Below are 18533 nucleotides of genomic sequence, written 5' to 3'. Positions count from 1 at the left end.
TATTTTTGTTTATATTTAGAAATGTGAATCCACTTTTGTAGTGGCCCCAAAACTGTGGAAAAAGCAAAAGCATATTCCAGCCTGTAAAACTTTATTGGAAGCTACAATTTTTTTCTCGTATTTTGGTTTATTTGTTTGTTTTGAGACAGGAATACACAGCCCAATGGCTTCAATTTTCAACCCTTCCTTGCTTTCCTTTCTGTGACAGAATCTTACTATGTAGACCAGGCTGGCCTCAAACTCACGAGCTTCTCCTGCATCTGTCTCCAAGTGCTGGGATTACAGGCTTGCTCCACCAAGCCCAGCCTGCAAAACATATTCTATTTCTTTGGTTATGTGAGCGCATGGGTATTGCGTGTGTGCACACACATGCCATAGCGCACAGTGTGGAAGTGAGAGGACCAATGTGGTGAGTCAATTGTCTCCCTCTACCTTGTGGTTCTGGGAAATCAAACTCCAAGTAGGCAGGCTTGGTAACAAGGCAACCTTCCCCATTGAGGCATCGTGGCAGCAGAGTCAGCCTATGGGACAGAACGTGTGCTTGAAATATCTTCCTAGAATGTCTCTATGAGAGATGCAAGAAATATCACGTCATCACTTACTATCTGTGGCCTTCAGAGCTGCAGCAGCGTTTGGCTATCTCAGCTCCCTTTGTAGGACTGAATGTGACTGTGGCAAATGTTAGTTTTTTTTTTTTTACTGCTGGAAAGCTAATGAGAGGATACTGGGCTTTTAATACATTCAAACATTGTCCACATGTCTACCTACAGCTTATCTTTCAAAGGACTCCAGGCAGTGTGTTAACTAGACACAAAAACCACAGCCAGCTAAGAACACTCCCTCCAGCTCCTTTCCAAAAGCGAATAGAAGGGGGCCCTGGCTCCAAGGCTATTGAATCTCTTCCAGGTCTCCTGAAATTTTCCTTGCAGATGGAACAAGGGTATGACTCAGTCCCTCCTTTATCTGTTTTCCCTACACCCTCTCCCCACCACCACCACCTTTTGCTTGAGTCTTTAAATTCCAACATGCCTGTAGTTAACATATCTCAAGACCCTAGTTTTGCTCTAGGTGGGGACCTGTATGGCTAAAGACACAGCTGATGGCAGCAGCTCAGCTTATACGATGTGTGTGCTTATAAAGCCTCCATGCTTTGACCTGGCTCTTAGACGCTCCGCACTCAACTGCTTTTCTAATACTAAATATCTGCTCACACATCGGAGGGTGGCTTTGAAGAGGTCCATCGCAGGGAAAGCACTTGAAAATCTGTGAGATAACTCCACAAATGCCGTGGCTTAGAAGAAAGGCTCTTGAACTAGTTCTAAAAGGTTTGTTTCTGCTGCCGTATTTACAGTTTGTGGAAATGTATTCATATTAACAGGCTCTTCTGGTTTTACACACACACACACACACACACACACAAACACACACACCTGTGTGCTTTTGCCAGAGTCAGTGAGGTGGGCAGTGCCACCCACAAAAATGCAAACAACATGTGCCCTATTATTTTCCCCTTTGTGGAAGCTGAGGTCAGAGGTGAGAAGGCCTTACTATGGCTTTTTTTTTTTTTTACATCATTTTTGTTGTGGGGGGGAGAGAGGAAGGGGAGGGGGAATGCATGTGCACATGAGTGCAGGTACATTTAAGGAGGTAGGAGTCAGGTACCCATCCTTGGCTTCCATCTTGTTTGAGACAGGGTCATTTGTCCTTTCTTGTTTAGTACCACAGGTCCTTGAGCTTCTGGGGAGTTCTGTCTCTGAACACTGAGATTAAGGCCACAGAGTGCTTGGCTTCCATGGGTCCTGGTGATTCAAATTCAAACCCTGAGGCATAGGAAGCAAGTGCTTAGCTACCTTGCCTGTTCCCTATTCCTCATGATGATTTTTGGTTTTGTTTTTGTTTTTCGAGACAGGGTTTCTCTCTATAGCCCTGGCTGTCCTGGAACTCACTTTGTAGACCAGGCTGGCCTCGAACTCAGAAATCCGCCTGCCTCTGCCCCTCAAGTGCTGGGATTAAAGGCGTGCGCCACCACCGCCCAGCCCTCATGATGATTGTTAAAGCTGCTCTGTATGGAGGGGGAGCCATCAATCCATGTCTGGATACAGGGTGGAGTTCACAAATTTAGGATGCCATGGCATAAAGCATCCATAAATTCCACTGGAGTCCTGAAGGCAGAACTCCACGTGGGTGTTCTTGTAGCACCCTGTCCTTAGACTGTGGGCCCAGGGCTTCCTGCAAGCACAAGGCTCACCTCTACTGCATCGAAGCCTGGGGAGAGATTCACAGTTCTGGTGTTAATGTCCAAGGTTGTGGTTATAGGCTGAGATCTGTTTTGCCCAAGGATGTATGCATTAGAATCCCTTCCTATCCCCCTAAACAGATCTGTATTTATAAGGAGAGATCTTTGGAATTAAAGCCAGGAAAACTGTTGCTAGTCTAGTCTCCACAGAACCCCTCCCTGTAGAGTATTTCCTTCAGTTCTTAAGACAAATTACACGTTTTCCATGTTCTGAATAAGCGCCAGCCTCAAGCCACCGCATCTGCCTGCCTGTCCACTAAGGAATGCACACACAGATGCTGCAGCCAATCCTGTAACCTTGACTCTGAGCAGCAAAGCTCATCCTGACTCTCTTCTGGGAGGACCCGGAGCCTTAAGCAAGAGGGCAGTCTACGTGACTAAAACATACCAACTTCCTCTTTCATAAGTCGTCACATGGTGAGCTACAATTACAATTCCTGCCTTGTCTGTGCGAATTGCAGACGCATTGCCTCACCCTAGAAACCCCGCTCCTGTGTGTGGAGGAGGCAGGCTGTAACACCAGCAGCAGCCGCTTTGGACAGGATCCAGCTCCAGTCTGCACCGGGAGGGAGGGCAGTGGGTGGAAGACAGAAACAAAGCTATGTTTACTTAGCATACATCTATTTAAAAAAAAAAAAAAACGCTCCGGAGTTACATGAAAGGCCAGGCGGCATGAAAAGCTGTTGATACAGTATAAGGAATTGCTGCCCTGGATCCAGGACCTTAACCCCCTGGAGCCGGGTTGCTTTTTACAGAGGACAGCCCAGATCTAAAATAGCCTTTCCATTTTCCAGCAGGCAGGCATATCTGGGGTGGTGATGGGGGCGGGGGGGGGAGATGGGCAGTTCTAACAGTTCAGTTTCGACATGAAGCCAGTGTGAAATACAAAGGAAATGCAGGTCTTTTGGAGAAGTAAAGCTCCACTTAGCGTTTCTCAAGGCAGACATTGTACCTCAGTAATTCTATTTTGGGTTGTAGTGGCGGCTTTCCCTGGAGAGGGCATTGAGGGCCGCTGGTAGGTGGACGGAGTATAATCAGGCCACGCTTTCATGCGAGGTTCTGCTCTGGTTTAATGTTTCGGTGTCTGCCTAGTGGGCCATCTCTTAGGGCACTGAGATGACTCTGCAGTCAGGGCAGCTTCATCTCCACTCAGGATCTCCACGGTCAAAATCACATGCTCAGATGAGTGACACAGGGTCTTGGAAGAGACTGACCAGACTGACAGGTCCTGGAGCAGGTGCCCAAACCAGCTGGCACCAGCTGCTTCTGGGAATGGATCCGGGTAGGCCCCATTCCAGGCTTGGAGAGGGTGAGGCAGGCTTGTGACTGGAAGGGGAGATGGGGAGGCCCTTGACACAGATGTACCTTCTCTGGAAAGCCCCGAGAGAGATGTTCAAGGTTAGCCTGTGGACGCCCTTGGCATCTGGCGTTAAGCTTTCTGTGCCACCTCCAACAGGTTTATTCTTGTGCTCTAAACAGCTCCCTAGGCTGCTTCTCTATGGGGCGTGTTTCCTCTTGTGGCTATTCTTTGAAGCAACCTGGCATTTTTCAATAGCAGCAACCAGAGAAAAAAACGTCAGCAGATTTTTTTTCCCTCTCTTTCCACCTTCCAATCCAGTTGTAGGAAAGCTAATGTACTTAGTACCCTGTTCTTCCTACACTTAACCAGCCCATTCGAGTCTTGGGGAGAGAGGTGGACCTGCGTTGTTCCCTACAAAAGCAAAGGCGGCTCTTACTCAGAGCCAACTGAGCGTGTAGGTCTCAAATGAGAGCCTGACTGACCGACCACAGACTGCACACACCAGTCCCTGCTCCCTACCAAAGTGTACAACTCGGTGTTCCCGTCCACTCTGGGCAGCCCGCACTGCCCACCGTGCAAGGGAGCAACGAAGCGAGGCGGCCAGGCGCGTCTGTGCCCACTGGGCTAAGCCGGATGGTACACCAGAGAGCCAAGTCCACCCGCCAGCGCACACCCTAGGCGCAAAGGGGGTTAGCGCGCGCCCGGAGTTGGCCGCTCCAAGTTCGGCCCAGTGGATGTGGCGGGGCAGGGCCTACTAGCCAGAGACCGGGGGCGGATCCTGAGCCGTGACGCGGCGCGCTGCAGTGCCCAGATCCCTGGAATGTGCACTAGCTCGGCGCAGCCCCAGGGCCCGCGGCGCTGGGCACGTCTTATGTGGAGCTTGCGCAGTGGCGGCGTCCCTTGCCCACGTCACGCGCTCGCTGCACAGACCTACATAAGACGCTGGGCGGCGGCGCCTGCTGAGCCTTGGGGCTGTGCGTCCTCCTTTCAGTGCACGCGCAAAAGAGGGCCGGGCTTGCCTGAGTGCATCAGACGGTCCGGAGTTTGTAAAACTTAAAGGGGCAGCGACTGTGTGCTGTTGCTTCCTCGACCAAAACAGGGCAGAGTGCTAGCAGATTGCGTGCGCGCGCCCAGCTGAAGCCAAGCGAGGCTCTAACAAGAAAAGTCCAAAGTGCGCCTCGCTCTGCTCCAAATTCCATCCCACCAGTAACCAAGTGACAAAGTGGCGTTGCGTGTAAAATAAAACAGTTTGCACGATGTAATCAAAAGAACACGGCCGTGGGGCGGAGCATCCTGACTGGGTAGGCGGGTGACATGGGACTCGTGGGGACGCGAGCTGCACACCTGCGGCGCTAGGGCCGCGTGAACTCGTCTGCGCCCCAGTGCCTGCGCGCACGCGATCGAGAAACGGAAGACTCCAGGGCGGCGCGCGCGAGAGCGCAGAGGGAGGGAGGGAAGGAGGGAGGGCGCACGGGGCCGCGCGCGCCAGGGAGGGAGGGGGCCGCGCAGGCGCCGTGCGGAGCTGTCGAAGAATCAAGTCTGTAGAAGTGGAGCGGCCGCGGCGGTAGCAGCAGCAACAGCGGCGGCGCAGGAGCTGAGGCGCAGTGGGTGCTGTGCAGCGGCCGCGTTGGGGCCTGGGACCGAGCTGCACGCCGCTGCGCGCGGCATGCCCCGCCGCTCGGGCTGAGCTGCCCAGGCGGCTGCCCCGCGTCCCCCGTCCCTCGCGCGGCTCTGCGCCCCCGGCGCCACCGCGACCTGCTGCGCTCGCGGCCCGTCTTTGCCCCGGTCTGGAGGCCCGAGCCCGCGGCCCCGGCCGAGCCGCCGCCCCCGCGCGCGCCGCGCCGTCCCACTGCCCGTGGGGACCTGCAGCCGCGCCCCGCCGCGCGCCCGCCGCCCCTCGTGCCCCGGGGGCGCCGTGCGGGCGCCGCGCCGGCCCGGGCTCTGCCGCCGCCGTCTCCTCGCCTGCGGCCGCCGCCGCCGCTAGTCGCGCAGACGCGGGCTTGGGCCGGCCGGCGCGCGCGCGCGGGGTCCGCGGGGGGCGGCGGCGTCCCCTCACCCGGCTCCTCCTGCGGCGCGGCGGGCTGTGCGGACATGGCCGCGGCGGTGGCGGTGGCGGCCGCCTCTCGGCGCCAGTCGTGCTATCTGTGTGACCTGCCCCGCATGCCCTGGGCCATGATCTGGGACTTCACGGAGCCCGTGTGCCGCGGCTGCGTCAACTACGAGGGCGCCGACCGCGTGGAGTTCGTCATCGAGACGGCGCGCCAGCTGAAGCGTGCTCACGGTTGTTTCCCGGAGGGCCGCTCCCCGACCGGCGCACAGCCCGCAGCCGCCAAGCCACCGCCACTGTCGGCCAAGGACCTACTCCTGCAGCCGCCGCCGCAACTGGGCCACGCGGGCGCCGAGGCCGCGCGCGCTCAGGCCATGGAGCGCTACCCGCTGGCGCCGGATCGTGCTCCGCGCCTGGCCTCCGACTTCAGCACGCGTTCGGGTGCAGGCCTCCCACAGTCCGCTGCTCCGCAGCCCCCGCCGGCGAACGGCATCTTGGTGCCCAACGGCTTCTCCAAACTGGAGGAGCCACCCGAGCTGAATCGCCAGAGCCCGAACCCTCGGCGAGCACACGCCGTTCCGCCCACCCTGGTGCCTCTGGTGAACGGTTCCACCGCTCTGGGGCTGAGCGGCCGTGCTGCAGCCACACTGGCCGCGGTGAGCGGAACCCCGGGCCTGGGAGCTCAGCCCGCCGAGTTGGGCACCCACAAACGCCCGGCGTCTGTGTCGAGCGCGGCGGCGGAGCACGAGGCGCGCGAGCCTAGCAAAGAGAAGGCTCAGCCCGCGCACCGGAGCCCGGCCGACAGCTTATCCAGCTCGGCCGGGGCGAGCGAGCTGAGCGCCGACGGTGCAGGAAAAGGCCGTGCGCCCGGGGAGCAGGACTGGGCCAGCAGGCCTAAGACGGTGCGGGACACGCTCCTGGCGCTGCACCAGCACGGCCACTCGGGGCCCTTCGAGAGCAAATTCAAGAAGGAACCGGCCCTGACTGCAGCAGGCAGGTTGTTGGGTTTCGAGGCCAACGGGGCCAACGGGTCTAAAGCAGGTAGGGGCGGCTGTGGGGCGAGGGGAGAAGGGATGGAGGGCGTGGAATTAGAGGCAGCGCTTGCGCGCCCGCCCACCCGTGTGTGTGTGTGTATGTGTGTAAGTGTGAGTGTGTGTGTGGTGGGGGGATCTGTTCTTCCATGCACAGTTTTGCCTTAGTCCAGAAACAACAAACAGCCAACTTCCTGGTCGGCCTGGGGCTGAACCAGAGCTTAGTGGCAACGTGGTTCCTCTGCTGAACCAGCACAACAGGGATGAGTCAGACCGGGTTGATAGGCAGCAGCGACACGGGGTTTTCCTTTCCCAGCACATTCTTGGATGGAAGCGTGAGGGCAGCAGTCACTCTTTAACCTGTCTGCTAAATGCAGTCACATGAGCTGGTTTGGGCTTGGAGCCTTTCAGGCAGGCTCCTGTGGACTTAGCTTTTTCTTGAAAGTGGTGTGTAGGCTCAGAGCTCCTTACTAGGGGAAATGATTGAAGCTTCGTGCAGAACTAGGTGTGCTTTTGGAGATGAGGGGTGTCTCTTTGGGGGTACGTTTCCGTTAATGTTCCTTTTCTCCCACACCTGCCTCTTTCCAGTTGCAAGGACGGCGAGGAAAAGGAAGCCTTCTCCAGAACCGGAAGGGGAAGTCGGGCCCCCTAAGATCAATGGCGAGGCACAGCCTTGGCTGTCCACTAACACAGAAGGGCTCAAGATCCCCATCACCCCTACATCCTCTTTTGTGTCTCCACCACCCCCTACTGCCTCTCCTCATTCCAACCGGACCACACCGCCTGAAGCGGCCCAGAACGGCCAGTCGCCAATGGCAGCCCTGATTTTAGTAGCAGACAATGCCGGGGGCAGTCACGCCTCGAAAGATGCCACCCAGGTTCACTCCACCACCAGGAGGAACAGCAGCAGCCCGCCCTCTCCCTCCTCTATGAACCAAAGAAGGCTTGGCCCCCGAGAAGTGGGGGGCCAAGCCACCGGCAGCACTGGAGGACTGGAGCCGGTGCACCCTGCCAGCCTCCCAGACTCCTCTCTGGCAGCCAGTGCCCCCCTGTGCTGCACCCTCTGCCACGAGCGGCTGGAGGATACCCACTTTGTGCAGTGCCCGTCTGTCCCTTCGCACAAGTTCTGTTTCCCTTGCTCCAGACAAAGCATTAAACAGCAGGGCGCTAGCGGAGAGGTCTATTGCCCGAGTGGGGAGAAATGTCCTCTGGTGGGCTCCAATGTCCCCTGGGCCTTCATGCAAGGAGAGATTGCTACCATCCTCGCTGGCGATGTGAAAGTGAAGAAGGAGAGAGACTCGTGACTTTCTGCGTTCAGAAAAGCCCATGGTTACCCTTAACTCAAACTTGTTGAACTGTATATAGATCTCCATATATATATATATATATATAAATATATATATCCAAGACAAGGGAAATGTAGACTTCATAAACATGGCTGTATAATTTTGATTTTTTTTGAATACATTGTGTTTCTATATTTTTTTTGACGACAAAAGGTATGTACTTTAAGGCATTTTCTTCTTTTGTTAACGTTGTTAGGCTGTCTGTGTTTGACTCTTCGGGTGACAGTTGCTGTTCTATGTAGGCTGCGACTTGGCTGCTTTTGACTTTTTGGGTTTTTTTGTTTTTAAAGAGCACTTGGCAAACAAATGCTTCTAGCTGTATTTGTATGCACTTATTTTAAAAAAGAAAAAAGAAAAAAAGCCAAATACATTTTTTTTCCGACATTGTAAGATTGCCTTACTGTCTGTCATTTCTCCTCGATGGCCTCTCTCAGGCTGGAGGCCAGTTGGTGGAGGAGAAAGGAAGTGAGTGGAAGGGGACACCTGTCAGAAGGGCATGCCCCCCCTCCCCCCCGGAAATGTCACCCACCTAGCAGGCCCTCTCCCAGGGAGGGAAAATGGGGTTTGAATCTTGCCAACGGTTCAGCTCTTGCAATATTGGTCGTCAGAGGTGCTGCCGTAAGGTTGTTTGCAACATTGTGTGTTTGGGTGGTTTTTATTTTTGTTGTTGTTTTGTTTTTTTAATCGAAGGCAAGCTAGCCGATGGTCGCTCTGCCCACGTGACCAGTTGTAAGCGGTCAGTGCTTCGAGCTCCTCCTCGGTTGCCCCACGGGTGGTTCCAGCTGTAGAAGTAGTTGTCAGGGTGGTGTGGAAATCAGGTGGCATTCCTGCAGACTCCCAGCTCAGCTCTGGGAGTTCCTTACTGTTGCAGACTGGGTGAACTTGTGGGATCGGATTCATGTCTGTTGCGTGTTTTCTTCTGTTCCGGTGTGTTTCGTCTACCTTGTCCAGTTCTTGCCTGTGTGTTGTCCCCGTTGTGACGAGTGCTTACTGCAGGGTGTACGTTGACAGTTACTGCCCTGGGTGCTGCCAGGAGGACCTGTGGGCATGTCAGTGGTGGGGCCCAGTGTGGGTAGAGGAAGCCTGCAGTTTTTCCTTAGGTGTGTCTGAATTATTAAGAGAATAATACTGTTCTGGGAAAAAAAAAAAAAGCACCTAGTGAGAACTACATACATGAAGGGTTTTTACATAACAAGCCCCACCTCTGACTATTTTTAGAAGCCTCTTGTAAACTAATTTCTTTTGGTCACTCTTCTGCCTTAGTGAAGTGATTGTCTTTAATGTAAACAACAACAGGTCATTAGCTATCAGTAGTGGTGCCCTTAGTGTCGCTGGGTTTGTGGGGTTGTCTTCTTCTTCTTTGTGCTGTTTTGGTTTACCGTCAACAGGAACACTACCCTAAACCCTGACGTGCAGGTGTTTGTAACTTGGCCATGTAGGCTCAATCATGGCTTCTAAGTCTACTATGGTTTGTGTGTTGTTCACAACCTGGCTTCTATTTTAATTTGAAAATAGAGATTATCACCAGCTTGACATCATTTCTAGTTACTTAGTTTTTGGTGTTTTTTTTGGTTTGTTTGTTTGGTTTTTTACCGTTTTTTTTTCTAACCATACATATATATGTATGTATATATATATACATACATATATATATATAAAGATGGTTTCTTTAGGAGTCAAGTTACTAACACTTGACACTGCACCAAATACAGTATTTCTTGTCTGGTTTTTCTTGAGTGCACCTCATCCTCTGGGTTCTTGTTACCAATTGTGGTGTTCCAGACAGGCTTGCGTGATAGGCCAGTTTGGTCCTTACTGTGGCACAGGTCCGACTGGTCTCTCTGTGGCAGATGTGCACAGAGAAAGGAGAGTCAGTTCACCTGCCCATAAAGACATTTCTGAAGGGCCCAACTATTATGGTCTGTACTATAAATGTGTTTCTAAGCACTTTATTATAAATTGGAATTTGGCCTCATAGATGTTACAACTAGATTAGTCATTTGACCTAATTTGCCACGGCTGTCTGTAATTTCAAAAACAGATAAGGTCTCCAAAACACAAGAATAAAGAAACATCCTGCTGAACAGGAGAAGTCTGTCCAGCCGCAGAAACGGCCACCTGTGGTTTCTCTACTAGTAGCAAGGCGGCCAAACCTGACCAGTTTGAAAGGGGCTGTAGTCTGAGATTAAGGGTGGGTTTCAGAAAGCTTGCAGCTAAAGTGTTGTCCTGGAGGGGGTGGGGCAGGGTGGGGGGAAATCTTTCTCTGGCCTACTCTGAAACCAGTCACATGGGAACCTGTGTTGGTTTTTTCTTGTCCTTGATGACACTGTGGATGTAGTCCACAGCTGGGTAGAAATGCCGGATTCCCAACACTGCTTCAGCTGTGACTTTTGATGCTCAGAATACTGGGGGATGGGGTCGTCAGGCTAATTTTTTGTTTTTGTTTTGTTTTTGGGTTTTTTTTTTTTTTTTGCATTAACAGTTATAGAATTTAACAGATAAGAGTTAGTGTCTTTCATGTGGCCTCACTCTGGAGTTACGAGAACATATACATGGTTTACAGCTTTTCTATATACCTTTCCCTGGCCACCAAGTGTTTTGACAGTGTGCCACCTTTCAACCTTTGCTTTATTTTTTCTTTTTTTTTTTTTTACGTTGAAGGTGATAATTTTTCTATATATGATGAAATTCAATGTCTACTGAAATAACTGTAATCTTAGCTATCAACGTTATATTTTAAGACCACGCTATGGAGATATCACCTGCGTTCTGTCATTTGTCAGATTTACAGTACCTTTTTTTTTTTCTTTTAGCATTAAATAAAAATAAAATTGGGAGCACTGAACGTTTTCCGAGGCCTTTTTTTTTATAAATTTTTTAAAATCAAGCCCAGGGTAACTGTTGTGATCTCTAGACTGAGGGGTGTGTGGGGTTAGGGTTTTCGGGACAAGTGAGATAAGGGGCAGCTCTGGGAGCAAGGAGCCAGGGGGAAAGGGCAGAGGGAGAGGGGCACAGATAGGATCGGAGCAGAGGTCATCTGGGAAGTACTTGTTTGCTTTGCAGCTGGCAGCAGAGAGGAGCAGATGGCAGCGGGGACACTGAGGTGCCTGTCCTGACCTGGATCTGCTCTTTGAAAAGTTTTGTGATAGCCAACATCTTGGGCCATAGACAAGTACTCTAGTGGGGTTTGGGTGGGGGGGGTCTACACGTTGGGAAGCTGTGGAATGAGGTGTAGGTAGACAGCCATTTCAGAGGCTTGTTTAGTTGTGAATCCCCACTAATTTTTAACTGGCACTCATCACCACATAGTAGGGAATTCCTGCTGGGTACACGAGGTTTTTTTGGTTTGGTTTGGTTTGGTGTTTTTTTTTTTTTTGGATCTCTTGGCCTGTGGTAGGGAAGGCTCCTGTGATAGTGAGCTGTGAACCTTAGGAAGATTTCAAGGCTAGAAATACACAGTTACAGTATGTTTTAAGATGACATCAACAGCATCTCTTTTTTTGGGGGGGAGGGGTCCTGTGACCTGTGGGGAGGCTATCCCATAAATATTTAGGTTTTTTCATTAGTAGTCTACGGAATGTATTTTTGAAAAAGCAATACATGACTTTTTCATTTAATAACAAGAAGTAGGCTAAACTTAGCTTTGGTTTTCTTGGAAATGCTAGATTTATATTTATTTATTTATTTATTTATTTATTTAATGTGACACAATGTCTCTTCCAGAAGTCAGTTTAAAACAAAAACTTAAGTGCCTCCCAAGATAAGTGATTACATCTAGCTCTTCAGTTAAGTAGACTAGGTTCTCGATGTGGGGAGGAAAGGGTTGAAAAAAGTTGGGGAATCCTAGTTTTGAGACAAAGCCTTCCAATGTTCAGTGTTTCTGCACGTGATTTATGGATCATCTTATTTTATGAGTGAAATGCCCACCTTCCTGATTATGCATGGAATCCTCCAGCAAAACGTTTGGATAGGCTACCATTGGACTCAAGTCACCTTCATCTGCCTGCCTTCTCTTCATAGGAAGCTAGAAGACATGTTTCTCCTTGGTCACAGACCAAGGTCAGATGCTCAGTGAATAGACTCATACCTATTTCATCACCTAGGGTTCATGCAGCCCGTGGTTAATTCCTTAAGGGCTGCTGCTTAGGCCCATACTACCAGAATTAAGTAGAGTAGGAGCTACAAAGTTCCCAGACTGTCAATCATGCAGGTCCCTCCTTCCTGTTTTCTGGGGACAGCCTGCATCTTCACCAGAATGAATGCCCTTCACACACACACACACACACACACACACGACCATGTAGCTTTTAAATTATATAAGAAGAGACTGGAAGTTGGAAATGATTGGGTTTATGGATTACCACTGGATACCTCTGAATTTCCAGCTAAATACAAACTGGTGGTATCCCACCCCCCCTGCTGATAGTTATTAACACTGAAGAGTACATCGGTGGTAGAGTGCTTGTCTAGCATGCATGAGGCCCTGGCTTCAGTTCCCAGGACTGAAACACCTCAGCTGTGGGCTTTTTAACCCAGCAGTGTCACCTGCCCCCATGCCAGCCCTATTCGACACCACTTGCCTTGGATTTATTTCAAAAGTATTACAGCTCTTTTATAAAAAAAAAAAATTACAAAATTGTGTTTGTAGGATTCCTGTGTCTGGTGTGTTTAAATCACAACATGGTGCCCTCTTGGTTGGACATCTACATAAAGCAATCCATGCAGTGAGGAAGTACCATAGAGACATAACGGTTTTTAATCATTTGGACTCAGTACCATACAGACTGTTTGGGTTTTTTTGTTTGTTTTTTGAGACAGTCTCATTTTATAGCCTGGAACCTGCTTTGTAGACCAGGCTGGCCTCAACTCAAAAGTGATCTGCTGCCTCCAGCCTCCTGAATTCTGGAACTAAAGGCATGTGACAACACACCTGGTTAAAAAGTGACCTTTTATTTTGAATGAAAAAGCCAGTAGAATGACTCTTAGCATGGTATAAGTCTCTTCTACAATACCACTTTAAATGTGTCTGTGGAGAAAAGAGGCTGGCTTTCTATAATGCACACTAGCTCAAAAAAAAAAAAAAAAAATCAGACAACATCCTTCCAGTGGGAGTAGGATCATTGGAAACACCTCTAGATGGATTAGATCCAGAGACCACGATGACAGGATTCCCAGTGAGAATTCAGAGTATCAGGTACTGGCTGGCCTTTGAATGGAGCTGTAGAACTGGGATCGTAAAATACACAGTACATCCTCCACAGTGAGCTAACACATCATGTATAGGGTAATACCGCCACATTTGAATACTTCTAAATATAGTGTACATTTTGTGCAAAATAACTTGTTACATAATCTGGAGATCTTACCCCTTAACCACTCTTACTTAGCAATTAGCGATACTAAGGAAGTCATCAGTATCATTAACAGTTCAGATGCTCATCAGGGGACAGGGACCAGGCACCGATGAGTCAAGCTTTGTTGGATGAGCGTGGAGGCAAGACAGATATTTAGGTCACTGCAGATTTCTCTGCTACTTAGTAAACATCTTTCCTGCTGCAGCTCAGCATCTTCTGAGCTGTATGTGTGTGGTAGCGGTGTCTCCAGGAAAACAAAACAGAAACAGCATTTCAGCACAGCTAACGGCCTCCATTTAGCTTAACGTTTGTTGGTTGGTTTTGTTTTCTGTCCTGGAACTCTATTGTAGGAAAGACTGGTCTCGAACTCCTGGAGATCCAGCCTCTGCCTCCCTAGTGCTGGGATTAAAGATGTGCATGGCCACTGCCCAGCTTTTTGTTGTTTCTTTTTAAAATGAGACGGAAGTTATGTTCTCTTATGATTTTTAAGTATGCTACCAAGAGATCTGCAGAACACAGGAAGGGGTATTCAGACCTACCTTATAGCCAGCCATCTTGGATTGAGTAGCTACTGGGAAAGGGCTGCTGGGGGTTGAGGTAGTGCTCCTCCCAGGCTGTTACCCCACTTTGTTATTTGTGCGGCCAACAGCAATTCAGTTAACCTTTTGGGCGATAAAAGATAAAGATTTATTGTACCCCATATACAACTGAAATCAGAATTTCACAGGCGGGTCACAGTCGTTAGAGACTGTTCTAATAAGCACCATATGGGTGTCAGTACCATTCTTTTTAACACCCCCAAGCAGGCACCTCAAGCTACACCCTAATTTAGATCCACTTGTGAGGTTAGGGTCAAAGCCACCGGGTGGAACCCTTCTCTTGGCCAAGGGCACAGTGGACAGGTTGTTCACAGAAGGCTCCCCTACCTTCCGTGAGTGTTGGAAATAGAGTGGAGGCTAACTCCACACACGAGAGAATGGAGTGCCCTAGAATTTAGATATCGAGCCACAGCAGCTTTCTGACCTAAGAACTCAAGATGGGCATGCGCACAATGTGTGCATTGTGCAGCACACAACAGCCATGCTTTGGCTGAGCATCAAAGCGTCTGCGTCCGGTCGCATCTGCGCACAATCGCGGAGCCCGGGTCGCACCGGGTGGGGTCAGGCTAGGGCTCTTCCTTTTCCCCTTTTAACTTTGCGTGGCAGTTTGGAAACAAGGCGTGTTTTAAAAAGAAGCCCCAGTCGCTGTTAGAGAAAGAAGTAGGTCAGGCCCACGAGGAACACACGGAACTGAACTCGCCGCGTGAAGGAGGCTTCCACTCCCTCTCATCCAAGACAGCAGATGGGCACGTGGAGGCTCCGGTGTGCCCATTGCACGCGCGCCCTACCCTGTCCCACTCTGTGCCTGCTTTTACCCGTCCCACGCACACTCGGCTCCACTCTGTGCCCCACGCCCCGCCCCACTCCGCGATCCTCGCCCCAATCCACGGACCACTTCCCCACTAGGCAGTCCCCTCTCCATCCCGAGCGTCCCGCCCCAGTGCACGGGCGGCGACCCGCGCCAGCTGCGGCGCTAAAATTAGCATCCCGCGCGTGAGTTGGCGCCCGCAGGAATGCGCGCGCAGGCCGAGGCTGCGCGTGCTGCACCAAATAAAGTCAAAGGCTCGTCTGGCGAGGGGGGCGCTGGCGCCTGGGGCCCCGAGGGTCATACGCGGCTGCTTGAAGCCGCCAGCGGGTGCTAGGGGGGATTTGCGAAGTTTACAGAAGCCTCCGGACAAAAGCTGCCCAAATGTCACTCCGTTTTTGGAAACCATCGTGCCTGGAGTTTTAGGGTTGTAGCTATAATAAGCCAAATGTTTCATGCTAGTGCTATAAACATACGTGTCAAAAGAGCGTCCGTGTGAGCAGAGAGCATACCCATGCTGGAGCATGTTCAAAGTACAGTTGGGAAGCAATCCTCAGGACATATCCATGTGGAAGCTCCTAAGTCTGATCAGGCGCTTTGTCAGCTGGCTGTCCACTCGGGCATAAGTTAATGTAGAAACAATTTAAGGTGAACCTGTATTTGAGGTGCTACCCAGTTAACTTCACATTTTTCTGAATTATTCAGTTTAATGCTCTGCCGTTCTAGAGGGGAGAAACAAAATAAGGGGAGGGGGCAGGGAGAAACAAAAATAAGCTCTGTGTGGTGGCGGATGCCTGGAATCCCAGCACTGTGGAGGCAGAAGGGTCATAAGTTCAAGACCAGCCTGCCCTACATAGTGAATTCCTGTCTGAGATAGAATACGGAGGGTGTGTGTGATGACATTTCTCTCTCAGCAATCTTGGAGCAGACAATTTGTGCCTATCCCGGGGAAATAGGGACCTCTCTCATTCAGGCCTTAGTGTGACAGAACAGCTTGCCATTGCGATTACAGCACATGGATGGGACACTAAAGAGTTTTATGTGTCTAGAATCCTACTCACAACCTGCCTGAAGACTTCGCTCACACACTGAGAAGCAATTGTGACGGAAATCAAAGGCGCTGTGCCCACATTTTCTCAAGGAATCTTGAAGGCTTCCTGGTTCAAACTTATAGAGAAAGTGCCTGTTCTCCCTGTGACTGTGTGTCTATAGCCGGAGGCTGTTCTCGTGGAGACACAAGAGAGTTCTGTGCTGAGACCTGAAGTCTTAAGTTCCATTGGGAACACACCCCTCTGCCTATGCTGCACACAGCAACTGTCACACAGGGCTGGGAAATCTTCATAGACCATGAATGAGCATCTCAGGGCAGCATGTACACTTGTCTTAATTATCAAAACAGAGCGCTATGTATTCACCCCATAGAGGAGCTAAGAAATGGGCAGTCTCCATGATGGGGTTCCGATCTGAAAAAGCACTATGTGTGTGCTAACAGGGTGCTGGGTTACACCAAATAAACATTTTCCATTATTATGTGAACGTGGGTAACAAGGAGTCCCTCCGAAACACTGGAGAGCAGGGCGCCCCCTGCTGTACTCACTCCTAGAGAGCAGGGTCCTGCAGGGCGCCCCCTGCTGTACTCACTCCTAGAGAGCAGGGTCCTGCAGGGCGCTCCCTGCTGGGGATCAAAGGCTATTTTCCATTGGGTATCAATACTGTACCCTGTGCAAGCTTACTTATTTCATCAGTGACCTTAGCGAATAAATGACTCCATTGGAAATAAAATAAAAATACGATCCACAAATAGAGGAGGTGAATGCTTTCTAAAAATAATCCGTTCAGAGGTATTCATAGACGGCAGTCTCTTCAGCATACTATTCAGCCAACAAAGCAGGTCGACGTTGGTCTACCTGTGACTTTAAAAGCAAGGACTTGTGTGGTTGTGGGGGATGGACTATGTTAAATATATTTTCCAAAAGCATTAACAAAAAGCAATAAATGTGGAGGGGGGCACAGGAATCAAAGAATCCCTTCATTAGGTTAACTTCAGTGAATATGTTCTATGTGTAAATTTTCATTTTATTTTCTGACGAACCATACATCTTTGCCCTGGAGCCAGTGGATCCATAAAAAAGCCGTGGAAGCCACGAAGAGTTGGTCAACCACAACTCTGTAGCCTGAGAAGGAACTTAGTCAAGGTGTCAGTGGCAAACCAAGCCACCCAGTTAGCCCCCAGTGCTTCTCTTGTGGTATCTGCTGAGGTTGTGGACCAAAGGGATGAGGTCAGAACTCTCCATGTCCCGGATGAATCCCAGACATTGGAGCAGGAAAGAGATGGCATGTGAAAGGATGGCCACTGGAGAGAAAGCTTCCACCAGACCCCCATCTGTTCATTGTGCTTCATGTCTTCACTGATTGGTTCACCTAATATTTCCCTGTATGCATATACATCCTGGTAAGGAACCGGGACTTGGGGGCATGACTCAGCTGGTAAAGCGTTTGCTGTGAAAGTATGAAGGCCCCGGGTTTGGATCTTAGCACCCATGCAAAAAAGCTGGATGCTAAGTGTAACCTCCGCAAAAAGGCTGGCACACAATGGAAACTCCATACTGGGAGGCAGGCTCATTGGCCAGCCAATCTAGCTAATCATTGTACTTCATGTTCGGGGAGGGATCTTGACTCAAAAGTAATGTGGAGAGCAATAGAGGACATACAACATTGACCTTTTGCCTCCACACACATAGACAGGGACAAGTGCACTTATGTACACCTATGCACATATATACATATGCACACATATATGTATACATATGCACACATACATATATGCTTATCCATGTTCCCCTCCCCCCCACACACAAACACACACAAAGAATATGGGCTAGGGTCTGATGGCTTAAAGTTAAATGGTACCTCCCTCTCTAAACTTTTGTGTTTCGTCTTCTGAGAAATGAGTTAGGGACGGGATGGATTACTTCTTGGCTTTATAGAGGGATTAACAGACAAAGTTAAGTAGTACACATTCCGCGACACTTAATGCTTGGTGACTTGAGATATGTTCCTTGTAGGTGCAGAAAGAAAGTGTCTTCAGTTTGTTTGCAGGAATGATTGGTACTCTACCACCCATCTGGTTGCCTTCCCACCTCCACCCCCATTAGAGTGTTCCCCGACTCCCTCCTCTCTGCCCACATTTCTCTCTGGTTGTTTCATCTAGCATCAAGTGTTCAAATCATATTTGCATACAGACTTCCTCCAAAACATCTCTCGATTCAACTTCCCCTTTAGGTACCAGCCAGCCTGTGCCAAGCGATGTGCTCGTCAAATTCAGTGAGCTGTCTGGTTGGTCTTTTTAAACCCATTGTGATATACCCAAAATCAAGCTCCTGCTTTCATGCTTGTCTCTTTCCCTCTGTTTTCCCAGTCTTTGTGCAAGTCGAGATCGCCTTCCCATTGCTTGGGCCATAAGTCTGGAAGAGACCTGACGGGGTTTTATCATAACTATCCTGTCAATCAGCACATCCTTGTGCAGGAGGAGGGACATATATTCAACAACTAGGCATGGTAGCACACACGTGTAATCCTAGTTCTTGGGAGGATCAGAAGTTCAAGGCCATTCTCAGCAATATGGCTAGTTCCAGACCAGCTTGGGCTACATGAGACCTTGTCTCAAAGAAGTAGGAAGAAGGCAAGCAACACGTTGGAGACTGCCATGCCTTGTGTAGAATACCTCAGATGCTTCATAGTCCTTCTTCCAGGCT

General features: G+C 50.2%; 1 protein-coding gene across 2 annotated transcripts; it reads left to right on the top strand.

Moving 5' to 3' along the window:
* The first annotated feature begins 5627 nt into the window (after positions 1-5627).
* Irf2bp2 (interferon regulatory factor 2 binding protein 2) lies at positions 5628-10125 on the top strand. Of its 2 annotated transcripts, none has more exons than XM_031341846.1 (2): positions 5628-6636; positions 7263-10125. In XM_031341846.1, the coding sequence occupies exons 1-2, from the start codon at positions 5688-5690 to the stop codon at positions 7976-7978; spliced, it is 1665 nt and encodes a 554-aa protein (XP_031197706.1). In that variant the 5' UTR covers positions 5628-5687; the 3' UTR covers positions 7979-10125. The 2 variants fall into 2 exon arrangements, with proteins under 2 accessions (XP_031197706.1, XP_031197705.1); XM_031341845.1 differs by having other exon boundaries at positions 5630-6684.
* The last annotated feature ends 8408 nt before the right edge of the window (positions 10126-18533 follow it).

The sequence above is a fragment of the Mastomys coucha genome, unplaced genomic scaffold, assembly GCF_008632895.1.
Source record: "Mastomys coucha isolate ucsf_1 unplaced genomic scaffold, UCSF_Mcou_1 pScaffold22, whole genome shotgun sequence".
In the NCBI taxonomy this organism is placed as follows: domain Eukaryota; kingdom Metazoa; phylum Chordata; class Mammalia; order Rodentia; family Muridae; genus Mastomys; species Mastomys coucha.
The sequence above is the reverse complement of the archived record's forward strand: the minus strand, read 5'-3'. Positions and strand labels throughout refer to the sequence as shown.

What these genes read in the sequence shown, in the direction of transcription:
- Irf2bp2 (XM_031341845.1), top strand. Translation starts at nt 5,688, where the DNA reads ATGGCCGCGGCGGTGGCGGTGGCGGCCGCCTCTCGGCGCCAGTCGTGC. An exon ending in GGCCAACGGGTCTAAAGCAG is followed by an intron (nt 6,685 to 7,262) that starts GTAGGGGCGGCT and finishes GCCTCTTTCCAG; the next exon opens with TTGCAAGGACGGCGAGGAAA.